Source organism: Micromesistius poutassou (genome assembly GCF_964030765.1).
Source record: "Micromesistius poutassou genome assembly, chromosome: 4".
Taxonomy (NCBI): domain Eukaryota; kingdom Metazoa; phylum Chordata; class Actinopteri; order Gadiformes; family Gadidae; genus Micromesistius; species Micromesistius poutassou.
This window is the reverse complement of record NC_140274.1, coordinates 18,504,229-18,516,728: the sequence shown is the minus strand read 5'-3', so window position 1 is coordinate 18,516,728 and position 12,500 is coordinate 18,504,229. Positions and strand designations below refer to the sequence as shown.

At 46.6% G+C, this 12,500-nt stretch overlaps 2 protein-coding genes across 2 annotated transcripts in view; both read left to right on the top strand.

Annotated features, from left to right (window-relative positions):
• The window catches only part of LOC311342041 (AP-2 complex subunit mu-A-like), a 9,976-nt gene extending 3,378 nt beyond the window's left edge, over window positions 1–6,598 (top strand). The window contains exons 3-11 of the mRNA XM_084466853.1: window positions 692–957; window positions 2,239–2,321; window positions 3,234–3,369; window positions 3,691–3,838; window positions 4,233–4,352; window positions 4,723–4,858; window positions 5,164–5,261; window positions 5,377–5,488; window positions 5,875–6,598. Of these exons, the coding sequence (XP_084322979.1) occupies window positions 692–957; window positions 2,239–2,321; window positions 3,234–3,369; window positions 3,691–3,838; window positions 4,233–4,352; window positions 4,723–4,858; window positions 5,164–5,261; window positions 5,377–5,488; window positions 5,875–6,009 (1,234 nt within the window). The 3' untranslated portion in view covers window positions 6,010–6,598. The remainder of the gene's footprint in view (window positions 1–691; window positions 958–2,238; window positions 2,322–3,233; window positions 3,370–3,690; window positions 3,839–4,232; window positions 4,353–4,722; window positions 4,859–5,163; window positions 5,262–5,376; window positions 5,489–5,874) is intronic.
• A 3,314-nt stretch (window positions 6,599–9,912) lies between these two features.
• The window catches only part of mmp23bb (matrix metallopeptidase 23bb), a gene marked incomplete at both ends in the record, with an annotated part of 6,063 nt that continues 3,475 nt past the window's right edge, over window positions 9,913–12,500 (top strand). Inside the window, 3 exons of the mRNA XM_084466544.1 lie at window positions 9,913–10,005; window positions 11,830–11,924; window positions 12,198–12,337. Of these exons, the coding sequence (XP_084322670.1) occupies window positions 9,913–10,005; window positions 11,830–11,924; window positions 12,198–12,337 (328 nt within the window). The remainder of the gene's footprint in view (window positions 10,006–11,829; window positions 11,925–12,197; window positions 12,338–12,500) is intronic.

Here is a 12,500-nt window from a genome sequence, read left to right as displayed (position 1 = left end):
TTGAGTCGTATTGAGATGGATCCGTGTGGACGCAAATGTTCTTGATACGATGCCAGGGAAAACGGGGGGAAAAAAGATCGTTTTGGTACGTGTGGACTTGGCCTTAGATCAATCGTTTATCAAATGTTCTTCTAGTACATCAGCTCAGTGGCCGTAGAAGACAACACAGGACTCCGTACATGGAGGGACACGACACATGGGCCTGCAGCGAGATGCAGAGGGGAGGGAGGATGCTTTGTGAAGCCGGTCTGGGATGCAGAGAGCTGTTGCTAGGCAACAAGCTAATCCAATGAAACGCTGTGCTACTCGGTGACGAGGGTAGACGAGCCCCCCTCCTGTGATGACGAAGTTAGTCTTGGGTGACACAGCTCATACTTATTCAGTAGAACCATTGAATTAGGACATCAGGCTGGATTTAAAGCTTAGTGGTTGGCTGGCAGACAGACCTACTGTACAGTTGTATTGCTAGTGTGTGTACAGGGATACCTACCTGTACAGATGTGTAGCTATAGTACAGGGGATATCTGTACAGGTGTGTGTAGCTTTGTGGGTGTGCACAGCTCTGTAGCTCAGCTCTACAGGTGTGTAGCTGGTGTGTGGTGTGTGTGTGTGTGTGTGAGGTAACAGGTGTGTAGCCGTACAGGTGTGTGTGTACAGGTGTGTAACGGGATCTCGTCTCTCATGTGTCCAGGCGTAACGCGGTGGATGCGTTCCGCGTGAACGTCATCCACGCGCGCCAGCAGGTGCGCTCCCCCGTCACCAACATCGCGCGCACCAGCTTCTTCCATGTCAAGCGCTCCAACATCTGGCTGGCGGCCGTCACCAAGCAGAATGTCAACGCCGCCATGGTGTTCGAGTTCCTGTACAAGATGTGTGACGTCATGACGGCCTACTTCAGCAAGATCAGCGAGGAGAACATCAAGAACAACTTTGTGCTCATCTATGAGCTGCTTGACGGTACGGAACCATCACATCATCAGAACCATCCTCCCCCCTTAGCCCACCTTACCCCGCCTTGCAGAACCGCTACCAGGGTTCTCTTTCATTCCGGTCTCCCGGGGACCCCACCTAGGATCCATATGTGTTGGGGTCCATGTTTTTTATGGTCAATTGGTTCCAGGAGTTGAGTGGAGGGAGAACAGAGGAAAGGCGCCCAGTTCAGACGTGTGTAGCTGCTAGATACCATTACGGAGTCTCACTGCCATCTGTTGGACAAACTGCAGACTGGTAGCATTCGGTAGACCGCCTGACTGGCAGCAAGGCTGTGTAAGTTGAGCAAGAAATCTGGCACTCATTCCCACATATAGGCTTGGCAAATTGAGACTTCTCCCCAGTCCAGCCACTAAGTGCTACTGCTTGTCTCCTCGAAGGTTCAGTGGAAGAGCAATAGGGAGGAACACATTGGAATACGTTTTGGAATTCAGGCGAGCTTTTGACAGACAGGGAGTGCTCTGATATCCAGGAAGCCATGATACTCTGTAGTGCTGTAGTTTTTTTAGGTTTTGATTTTTGTATGCTGGATGAGAAAATCAAGACCTAAAGAAAATCCAGCGCTGCAGCTCTGTACTCTCTGCTCTCTGATCTATCAGTCAAGGTAAGTTATTAAGTCAGTTAGACGCATTTATCTAGGGACTTCCGGATGAGGCAGAGAAATATAAAAGATGTGGATGCGGATGTGACTGTAGCTCTGGGAATCTGAAACACACTACAACAGAGACCTGCACTGGGGACGCGTTGATTAGTTTCTACGTGAAATACGCTGCGTTACACCAGAGAACGGAAGAAAACCCCCCCCCCCCCATGTGAATCAAACCTAAATACAATGCAGTGTGGGTAGAAGGCGAAACAAGAGGTCCGCGGATGATCCACGGCTGGGCTCCTCATGCTGTGGGAAGTCTCAGTGATAATGTGGTCCAGACGTTGCTGTTCTGTTTGATTCTTCCATTCCGATGGTCTGAACATTATAATACAAGCCAGGATGGAAGATCACTGTAATGGTCGCCTTGTGTTTCCCCTCCTCCACAAATAGCTTCTGGTCCCTCATATTATCATTTCGAAAACTATGTCTGTGGGACTTCTCATGCATATATGTACATATCTTCTGTCATTTAGAAAACTATGTATGTGTGGCTGGACTTCTCATACATACATGTATACATTGTCTATCATCACTATGTCTGTGTGGAGTGATGTTCCCCGGGAATCTTTCTGACAAGTACTTATTGGTTCTTGTTGTAGAGATCCTGGACTTTGGCTACCCTCAGAACTCCGAGAGTGGAGCCCTGAAGACCTTCATTACCCAGCAGGGCATCAAGAGCCAGGTCAGAGAGGCCCTACACACCAACTGACACTTTATTTCCCCTGTATGTGCACTTTATTTATCATGTGTCACACCCAAAGTGTTTTATTACGTCCTGACACTTTATTTACACTGTGCACTTTATTAACACTGTGTGTGTGCTTCCTCAACCCTGCAGTGTATGTGTGTGTGCGTGCGTGCCTGCCCATATACGCATCTTACGCACTACCGCCCGATGGTAGTGTCACTATGACAACATAGTAGAACATGTCCTATAGGACGGGAGGGTCACCGTGCATGAAGACATAGTAGAAGAACATGTCCTATAGGATGGTAGAGTCACCATGACAACAGAGTAGAACATGTCCTATAGGATGGTATGGTCACCATGAATAGTAGAAGTAGAAGAACAAAGTGTAAAATGTGTGTTTTCTCTCCTCGGACGGACCTGCCGCATCGCAGCATCATGTAAGTTTCACGTCCAATACCAATATCAACATGCAGTTTGAACATAAGTTTCCTGCGCCCCTTGTCTCCAGGGTAGCAGCGTCCCTTCTCCATAGTAACAGTGTCCCGTCTCCAGAGTTACATTGTCCTGTCTCCCTTGTCTCCATAGTAACAGTGTCCTGTCTCCAGAGTTACATTGTCCCGTCTCCCTTGTCTCCAGGGTGACTGTGTCCCATCTCCATAGTAACAGTGTCCCGTCTCCAGAGTTACATTGTCCCGTCTCCCTTGTCTCCAGAGTAACAGTGTCCCGTCTCCGTAGTAACAGGGTCCTGTCTCCAGAGTAACAGTGTCCCATCCCCCTTGTCTCCAGGGTAGTACTGTCCCATCCCCCTTGTCTCCAGGGTAACAGTGTCCCGTCTCCCTTGTCCCCAGAGTGACAGTCTCCCTTGTCTCCATAGTAACGGTGTTCCATCTCCCTTGTCTCCAGAGTAAGGATGAACAGTCCCAGATCACCAGCCAGGTGACTGGACAGATCGGCTGGCGGCGTGAAGGCATCAAATACCGCCGCAACGAGCTGTTCCTGGACGTCCTGGAGAGCGTCAACCTACTCATGTCCCCACAAGGTCAGAAAACAATGCTATTAATATTTATATTTATATATGCAAATTTGTATATAAGTATGTGTGTGTGTTAAAGCTAGGGTATGTTATTCATTTTAGAAGCATTTTTTTTCATATTTGTGGAAATTGTCTTTACATCCTGACAGAAATCAATAAATCAAATGTCTCTGCCAAAACAAAGGTGGGCAGCCTTATGTGGGCAACTATGTGTATATTAGTGTGTGTGTGTGTGTGTGTGTGTGTGTGGTGGACTAATGTGTGTGTGCGAAAGTGTGTATATATTAATGTTTGTGTACTAACGTGCGTGTGTGTGTATTGATGTAGGTCAGGTGCTCAGTGCCCATGTATCTGGCCGGGTGGTGATGAAGAGCTATCTCAGTGGGATGCCCGAGTGCAAGTTTGGAATGAACGACAAAATCGTGATTGACAAGCAGCAAGGCAAGGGAGCCACGTCGGACGACTCGGCCAAGAGGTGAGAGGTCAAGTCACGAAGCACTCACATGTTTTTTTTTGTCTTTTTTTAAGATAACCATAACGTTTGTTTAAAAAGCAGCAATTTGTCACACAGTAAGAAAAAGATAATTCATTTATTGGAATATACATATATTTCAACGTTGCATCCTGATAGGCCTCCTCTATGTAGTGTGTATAAATGAATGTATATACAGTCAGTATCTTTTTTTTACTGGATACTTCATATTTGGTGAGAGATTTGTTTCTATTGCCGCATAACTTGTGTGTCTCTCTCGGTGTCTGTCTTTCTGTCTGCCTGTCTATCTGTCTGTCTCTGCCTTGTGTCCGTCTTTCTATCTGCCTATCTGTCTGTCTGTGTCTGCCTGTGTCCGTCTTTCTGTCTGTCTCCCCAGTGGGAAGCAGTCCATAGCGATAGACGACTGCACCTTCCACCAGTGTGTTCGTCTCAGCAAGTTTGACTCGGAGCGCAGCATCAGCTTCATCCCCCCCGACGGAGACTATGAGCTCATGAGGTCAGGGGTCATCCGTCCTGAAACCCTTCCATCCCTTCATCTTGGAACCCAAAAGACAATGTCCCTCACACCCAGAACAAACGCTGGCATTAGGGACCCCAGTTTGAGGGTCCGGGTACTTTTGTCATCGTTGCGACCAAATACTTGATTTTGAGGCCCTTTTTCGCCAACGTTGCAGTAAGAAATGCGATGCTTTGTGGAATTCCTGTGCAAAAGTTTTGTGAATGAGTTGAAATTCCAAATATAGATGCAGACATGTCTGATTGTTCATAACATAAAGAAGCAAGCGCATTTATTGGCGGCGTGGTGATTTTATGCGGAGAAGTGTGTTGATTGGTCGAACTCGACTGGCTGCCGGCTCTGTCTCCAGGTACCGGACCACCAAGGACATCATCCTGCCCTTCAGGGTCATCCCCCTGGTCAGGGAGGTGGGCCGCACCAAGCTGGAGGTCAAGGTGGTCATCAAGTCCAACTTCAAGGCCTCGCTGCTCGCCCAGAAGATCGAGGTCAGACACACACACACACAGACACACACACACACACACACACACACACACACACACACACACACACACACACACACACACACACACACACACTAGTGTTGTCATGGGTACATGGAGTAGTGATGTAATGGGTACAGGGTCTAAACAGGAAGTGGCTTGGTTCTACACCGGAAGTGGCTATGTTCTAAACCGGAAGTGTCCCGGTTCTAAACAGGAAGTGTCTAGGTTATAAACAGGAAGTGGTTAGGTTCTAAGCAGGATGTGGGTATATCGAGTTGTGTTGTAAGGCTTTGTGTGTGTTCCAGGTGCGTATCCCCACCCCCCTGAACACCAGCGGGGTGCAGGTGATCTGTATGAAGGGGAAGGCCAAGTACAAGGCCAGCGACAACGCCATCGTCTGGAAGTAGGTGGAGCTACAGCACGTGGACCGCCCACTCCTGCGTGTCACCCAGTATTTAATGTATGTGTGTGTGTGTGTGTGTGTGTGTGTGTGTGTGTGTGCGTGTGCGTGTGTGTAGGATTAAGCGCATGGCTGGGATGAAGGAGTCTCAGATCAGTGCTGAGATTGAGCTGCTGCCCACCAATGAGAAGAAGAAGTGGACACGCCCCCCCATCTCCATGAACTTTGAGGTCAGTAGTCTGTTTGACCATCTATACACATGTCTGTTTGTAAGCCTGTCTGTGTGTAAGCCTGTGTGTGTTTAAATCTTTGTGTGTGTAAGCCTGTCTTTGTATAGCCTGCCTGTCTGTGAGCTTGTCTGTAGGCCTGTCTGTGAGCCTGCCTGTGTGTAAGCATCTGTCTGTAAGCCTGTCTGTATTCAGCATGTCTGTGTGTAACCCTGTCTGTCTGTTAGCCTGTCTGTCTTTGAGCCTGTCTGTCTTTGAGCCTGTCTGTGTGTTACCCTGTCTGTCTGTTAGCCTGTCTGTCTTTGAGCCTGTCTGTCTTTGAGCCTGTCTGTGTGTTACCCTGTCTGTCTGTGAGCCTGTCTGTGTGTAACCCTGTCTGTGTGCCCCAGGTTCCTTTCGCACCGTCAGGGTTGAAGGTGAGATACCTCAAGGTGTTTGAGTCCAAGCTCAACTACAGCGACCATGATGTCATCAAGTGGGTGCGCTACATCGGCCGCAGCGGGATCTACGAGACTCGATGCTGATTGGCCAACTGCGAAATTACCCAGAATCCTCTACTCTCAGCTCTTCTCCGCCCCTTTGGCCAATCACCGGACTATTTCCCTCAATCCTCCACTCCCACCTATAGCTGTAGTCTTCTACGTGGACCACCGTGACCTGTCAATCATCTGTTATCTCCCTGCTGATTCGTGTAGCTCTTAGACCCCACCCCTTCGCTGTCAGGGTAGCTCAGCTATACCTGGAACTAGTTACCACAGTAACTAGTAGTTATAGTAGTACACAGGTTACTATGGTACACACTGCAGTACACTAGTTGGGACTACAGTAGTTACCGTAGTACCTTGTCCTTAGTACTACAGTAGTTATAGTAACTAGTGTAAGTTGTCTGTCTGTGTGTGTTCCAGAGTATCTCTCTGCCATATCATAAATATCTTATATATCTATATATATATAAGATATTTATCCTATATATACCATTGATAAAGTATAACGTCTCCTTGGTTGTGTTAAAGTGATGATGATGACGAAGGCTGTAACGTACCAGGTGTATTCTGTCGTGACCAAATGTGTGTTGATGTAAGATGAGCTGCCAGTTGATCTGAAATAAAACAAATCAAAACTACAACCTCCTGGTGTGTCATCTGGACTGGATGTCTTCTGCCCTGGTCTGTTTCAGTCCATTCTGGTCCTGTCTGCCCTGGTCTAGAGCTGGTCTGGTCTGGTCCAGGTCAAGTCTGATTCTGTGTTTCATTCTGGTCTAGTCTAGATATAGTCTGGTCTGAATGTGTCTGGACTACCTCTGGCCTGCTCTAGTGTAGTCTGTGTGTGTTCTAGATCTAGTCTTGGTCTGGTCAGGTTTATTCAAGGTCTATTCCAGATCTACGTCTGCTTTTAAGGTCTGAGGTTTAATCTGGGTCTAAATCTGGTCTGGTCTAGTCTGGGTTCAGTGTAGTCTGGGTCTGGTCTGATCTAGTTTAGTTCTGTTCCGGGTCTAGGTCCTGTCTGGGGCTATTCTAGTCTGGGTTGGTTCTAGGTCTGGTCTAATTTGGGCCTGGTCTAGTCTAGGACTGGTCCAGTCTGGGTCTAGTCTAGTTTGGATCTGTTCCAGATCCAAGTCGTGACAGCCTTAACAGCTCCATCGAATCCCTGCTCCCTAACATGGCTGTTGCCATGGTGACGGCGGGTGGAGGAATGTGGTGTACTAGCTGCGTCTGCTGCGTGTTGATAGAAGAGTGGGGGTCTCCACGAGACAAACAAGAAGCAGGCGCTGGGCTGGAGGTCGCCCGGAGCTGTGGGAAAGATGGAAAGTAATCAGGTGAAATGTGGGAACTGGCAGCCTGGCAGCCAGCCAGCATCCCTCGCTGCTGGTGGGAGGGGGCTAGTGTGTGTGTTAGCGTGTGCATGGTTGTAGCGTGTGTGTGTGTGTTAGCGTGTGCGTGGTGGTAGTGTGTGTGTGTAAGTGTGTGGTGTAGATGGACAGATGAATGGACAGACGCGTAATTAAAAGCTCGTCGCTCAGCTGTACTGGACGCTCTGGTGGTCCGGTCTGCTTTGTGTCCTGAAGCCGACCCTCCCCGTCCTGCTGGTCCAGAACCTCACAGCCCTACTGGTCCAGAACCTCACAGCCCTACTGGTCCAGAACCTCACAGTTCTGCTGGTGCTGTACCTTACAGTCCTGCTGGTCCAGAACCAAACTGCTCTGCTACGATCAACATCTTTATCTAGTTTCAATGGAGTCATGTATCATGTATCGCTTTTATCTAGAGGGACTTGCTGTGAAGACTGAGAACTTGCAATGAGGACTAGGTGGGGGTTAGGGGGGCTCTTGCTCTAGGGTGCCTACAGGTGGACCAGACATTAGCATTCGAACCCAGAACCTTTCAACTGGGAGTCCAACACACTAAACACTTAACCAGGGGGTTCTTTAAGGGACCCAAAAGACAGTCAACCACCCACTCACTCTGGCACTCTGTTTCTCTGCAGTTCATTTTATTTCATCACAGGTTTCTCATTGATAGGCTAGAAATTAAAACATTGCTAGACTAGGAGTTAAAACATGTCACTAGGGTAGGATTTAAATATTGCTCAGCAAGGACTCAAAACATTGCTACACTATGAGTTAAATATTGCTAGGCTAGGAGTTAAAAAGAGAAAGTAAAAGCATTTTGCTAGGCTAGGAATAAAAACATTGATAGGATAGGAGTTAGGCTACAAATTTTAACTTGCCGCTAGGCTAGGAGTTAATACCTCGCTAGGCTACAAGTTAAATGAGCTAGATCTAGTGTAAGGGGCCCCAGGAACTGTAGGCCCCCCGATGCTGACTGATGTCGGTAGCGGCCAACAGACAGGCGCTTGGCTCGGCCGCGCAGCGCTAGCTGCCAAGCTGCTAAATGCCAGCGCTAAACAATGGATTTTTAAAGAGAACAGAAGCTACTTAGCATGCACCATCAGAAGACTTCCTGTAAAAATACAACTGTGACCAAGCTAGCAAGAACCCGAATAAAGACTGGAGAAAGAATGGTGTTTTTATAAACATACACACAAATATAGTATTAATGCTGACTATTACGGTATTTTAAGAATGAGAATTATCACGTCTCTCCTCTATCATCCCCCATCCTTCTCTCCTCTATCATCCCTCCATCATTCTGTCCCTCCTCTATCATCCCTCCATCATTCTGTCTCTCCTCTATCATCCCCCCATCCTTCTCTCTCCTCTATCATCCCTCCATCATTCTGTCTCTCCTCTATCATCCCTCCATCATTCTGTCTCTCCTCTATCATCCCCCCATCCTTCTCTCTCCTCTATCATCCCGCCATCATTCTGTCTTTCTTCTATCATCCCTCCATCATTCTGTCTCTCCTCTATCATCCCTCCATCATTCTGTCTCTCCTCTATCATCCCTCCATCATTCTGTCTCTCCTCTATCATCCCTCCATCATTCTGTCTCTCCACTATCCTTCCGCCCCTTTTTAACTAGGAAGATTTTGTCCCTGGGATTTCCTTGTTTTGTGCCTAAATGAAGGGTAGGCCCTTCGTTTAAGCAGGGTAGGCAGGCCAGCCACTTGGAGAAACCAGCAATAGAAAGATAAATATTTAAAGTATAAAACATTCAACCCCTCCCTTCAGGCCTCACTCCAAAGCAACTTCCCCGAAACATGTTAGTAGATAGACAGACAGGTAGTCTGTCCAATCATTTCATTTGGGTCGAATGAAATGATTGGACAGGCTTAATACATCTACATCTTGTTTTTTTTGTGAGACCATTTAATTTCTTGATTGCTGTCGAGATGTAAGGCAGTTTTTCAACAAATATGACAAAGAAATGCCTCTAGAATATATAGCCTACCCTAGCTTTAATATTGATCATCAATAACGTAACATATTATATTTGATCACTTATATCTGCGTTCAAATCCAATTGTAATCAATGTAGGCTAGGCCTGCGACCCTTCTTAAAGGGTCTGTGGAGGTTGCATCATGCATAATACAACGGGGAGCAATAAACACACAGCGAGGATAATAAACTTGGACTTCCTAGAAACCTTCTGTTTCTTTATGTTTGGACAGATGTCCTCCCGAGATGAGACGGACACATCTGGACAACATCTGCCCTGCACGACGTCTCGAGCACCCGGGTCAAGGGTCAGGCCAGGTGAACTTCCAGGTGAGTGACGTGCCGCGGGTCGGAGGGTGGGGTGGGTGCAGGGTTTGAGGGTTGCAAGAGCTCGCGTCGTGTCCCCGCCCCGATGGGAGCCGACGCACCGGACGGGGTAGCGGAACTCAGAGATCAGAGATCCAGGGTTGGTCGAGGTTCCTCCTGGAGAGAGACGGTCCAGGGTCGGGAAGGTTGAGGGAGAGAGAGAGAGAGAGAGAGAGAGAGAGAGAGAGAGAGAGAGAGAGTAGTCTAGCGGGCTGAGCGGCGATGTGCAGCCGCGGGATGCGAGCCCTCCTCGGGCTGCTGTTCGCCGCGGGAGTTTTGGAGCATTGCGGTGCCGCGACGCGAAGGGACGGAAACGTGAGTACAGAACTACACTAAATATCCTATAACCTATAATTACATATAAAACTAGACAATAACCAAAACTAACCCCAACAACGTAAAACTACACGTAACCTAAAACTTATCCTTACAACCTAACCTACACCTAATAACGTAAAACTACACCTAATAACCTATTATTACACTTTCAACTTCACAATAACCTCGAACGAACCATAATAACGTATAACTGCATTTAAGACGCATAACTGCATCTAAACACCTAAACTACACCTACAGCTAACCTACACCATAAACGACACATAACCTAAACTACCCTAACGTTACCAATAGAATGAGTGCACAATACTACCGATGGTCTAATGATAATATGGTATACTAATACCATATGAGTAGTTAACTATTAATATGTTAACATTATTATATTTATAGAAGTGGCCTATTTATATATAATATGGATTAGTTAACTATATTTATAGAAGTAGCCTATTTATATTTAGAGGATTCAAAGGATTTGTTGTTTTGAGTTATTTCCTATTTGATCATTCATTTTCACAAGATCTGTTTCAACAAGAGTGTATTTAAGTTCAATTTCAAATAAACTAAAGCTGTGTGTGTGTGTGTGTGTGTGTGTGTGTGTGTGTGTGTGTGTGTGTGTGTGTGTGTGTGTGTGTGTGTGTGTGTGTGTCTGAGAGAGAGAGAGAGAGAGAGAGAGAATGTGTGTGTGTGTGTGTGTGTGTGTGTGTGTGTGTGTGTGTGTGTGTGTGTGTGTGTGTGTGTGTGTGTGTGTGTGTGTGTAAATGAGAGAGATGAAAGTCTGTGAGTGCGTGGACATGCATGATGTGTGCGCGCATATGCATGTGTGCGTGTGTGAGAGAAATTGCATCTGTGTGTGTGTGTGTGTGTGTCTGTGTGTCGTGCATGCATGGGTGCATGTGTGTGTGTTGGGTGGAAGTTCACATATGGATGGGAGATATTTGAGCAGGAAGAGAGAATGTTCAGCAGAACCAGATGAGATGAAAGAGGAGAAGACAGATTTACATTCCCCCTCTGCCACCTCTTATTGATGATGTATTATTAATATTGTTTATACCAAACTTTATTTATAGAGTGTGTTCTGCGCAAACCACAGAAGAGTAATTGACAAGGGAAATAGGAAATGATTTTACACGTACTGGTAGTGTGGGGTCTAGTTAAGGTCTAGTAGGTACAGTAGCTCTAGTAGGACCAGTAGATGTATAAGATATAGGTCTAGTAGGCCTAGTTTATCTAGCTCTAGTAGGTTCAGTAGATCTAGAGGATATAGGTATAGTAGGCCTAGTATATCTAGGTCCAGTAGGAGTAAAAAAAAAAAAAGAATAGACCAACATTTTTAGGTAAGTGAACCTGTCCCCAAACTTAAGTCAGAAAGGAACATGCACTTACAAGAACAGAGCACAAACTGAATTAAAACTGTTGGGTTCATGTTAATGATTGATGTTTATGTGGTTGAATGTATTATTAGGGTATGGTCGTTATTTAATCAACAACAAGTACTTCTGGATCTGGAAATCTTCTCCAAGTGCAATAGATTTCCTCTTATTTTAGTTGCATTTATAATTTTATTCTATTTTATTTTATATTTATTATTTTTGTTTAATATGTTTGAGATTAAATGTCAAATTCTCAGAGATCACCCAGATCGCAATCAACAATTTGCTGAACACTGGTCTAGTAGTTGTGTATGTTTAGCATGTCGCGTAGGTTTAGTACGTATAGTACGTATAGTACGTCTAGTAGCCTACTAGACTAGATCACGGTTCTGGTCTGTAACTGTTGGGTTCTATTGGTTGTGGTCAGGTCCCGGGGAACAGAATCCTTCCGGTCTCCAGAACCCGACGATATGCCATCAACCCCCTGGGACACCGCTGGCAGCACTACAACCTCACCTACAAGTAGAGACACTTAGAGACACAAACCAGTAGAGACACTTCACTACCAGTAAAGACTCTTGACTACCAGTCGAGACACTTGACTACCAGTATAAACACTTAACTGCCAAAAGAGACACTTAACTACCAGAATAAACACTTAACTGCCAGCACAGAGACACTTAACTACCAGAATAAACACTTAACTGCCAGTACAGAGACACTTTCTCTCTACCTGTCTGTCTCTTTACCTGACTGTCTCTCTACTAGTCTCTCTGTCTATCTGTCTGTGTGCAGGATCCTGAGCTACCCTAGCTCCCTGAACCGCCAGGACACCAGGAAGGCTATCAGCGTAGCGTTCAGTCGCTGGAGCGACGTGTCGCCCCTCAGCTTCTCTGAGGTCACCACGCCCAACGCTACCGCTAACATCCTCCTGGGTACACACACGCACGCACACGCACGCACACACACGCACGCACGCAGGCACACACATGCACGCACGCACGCGCATGCCCGCACACACGCACGCACGCATGCACACACACACAGGCACACAGAGATACACACAAGCACACATAAACACATGTGTACACACACACA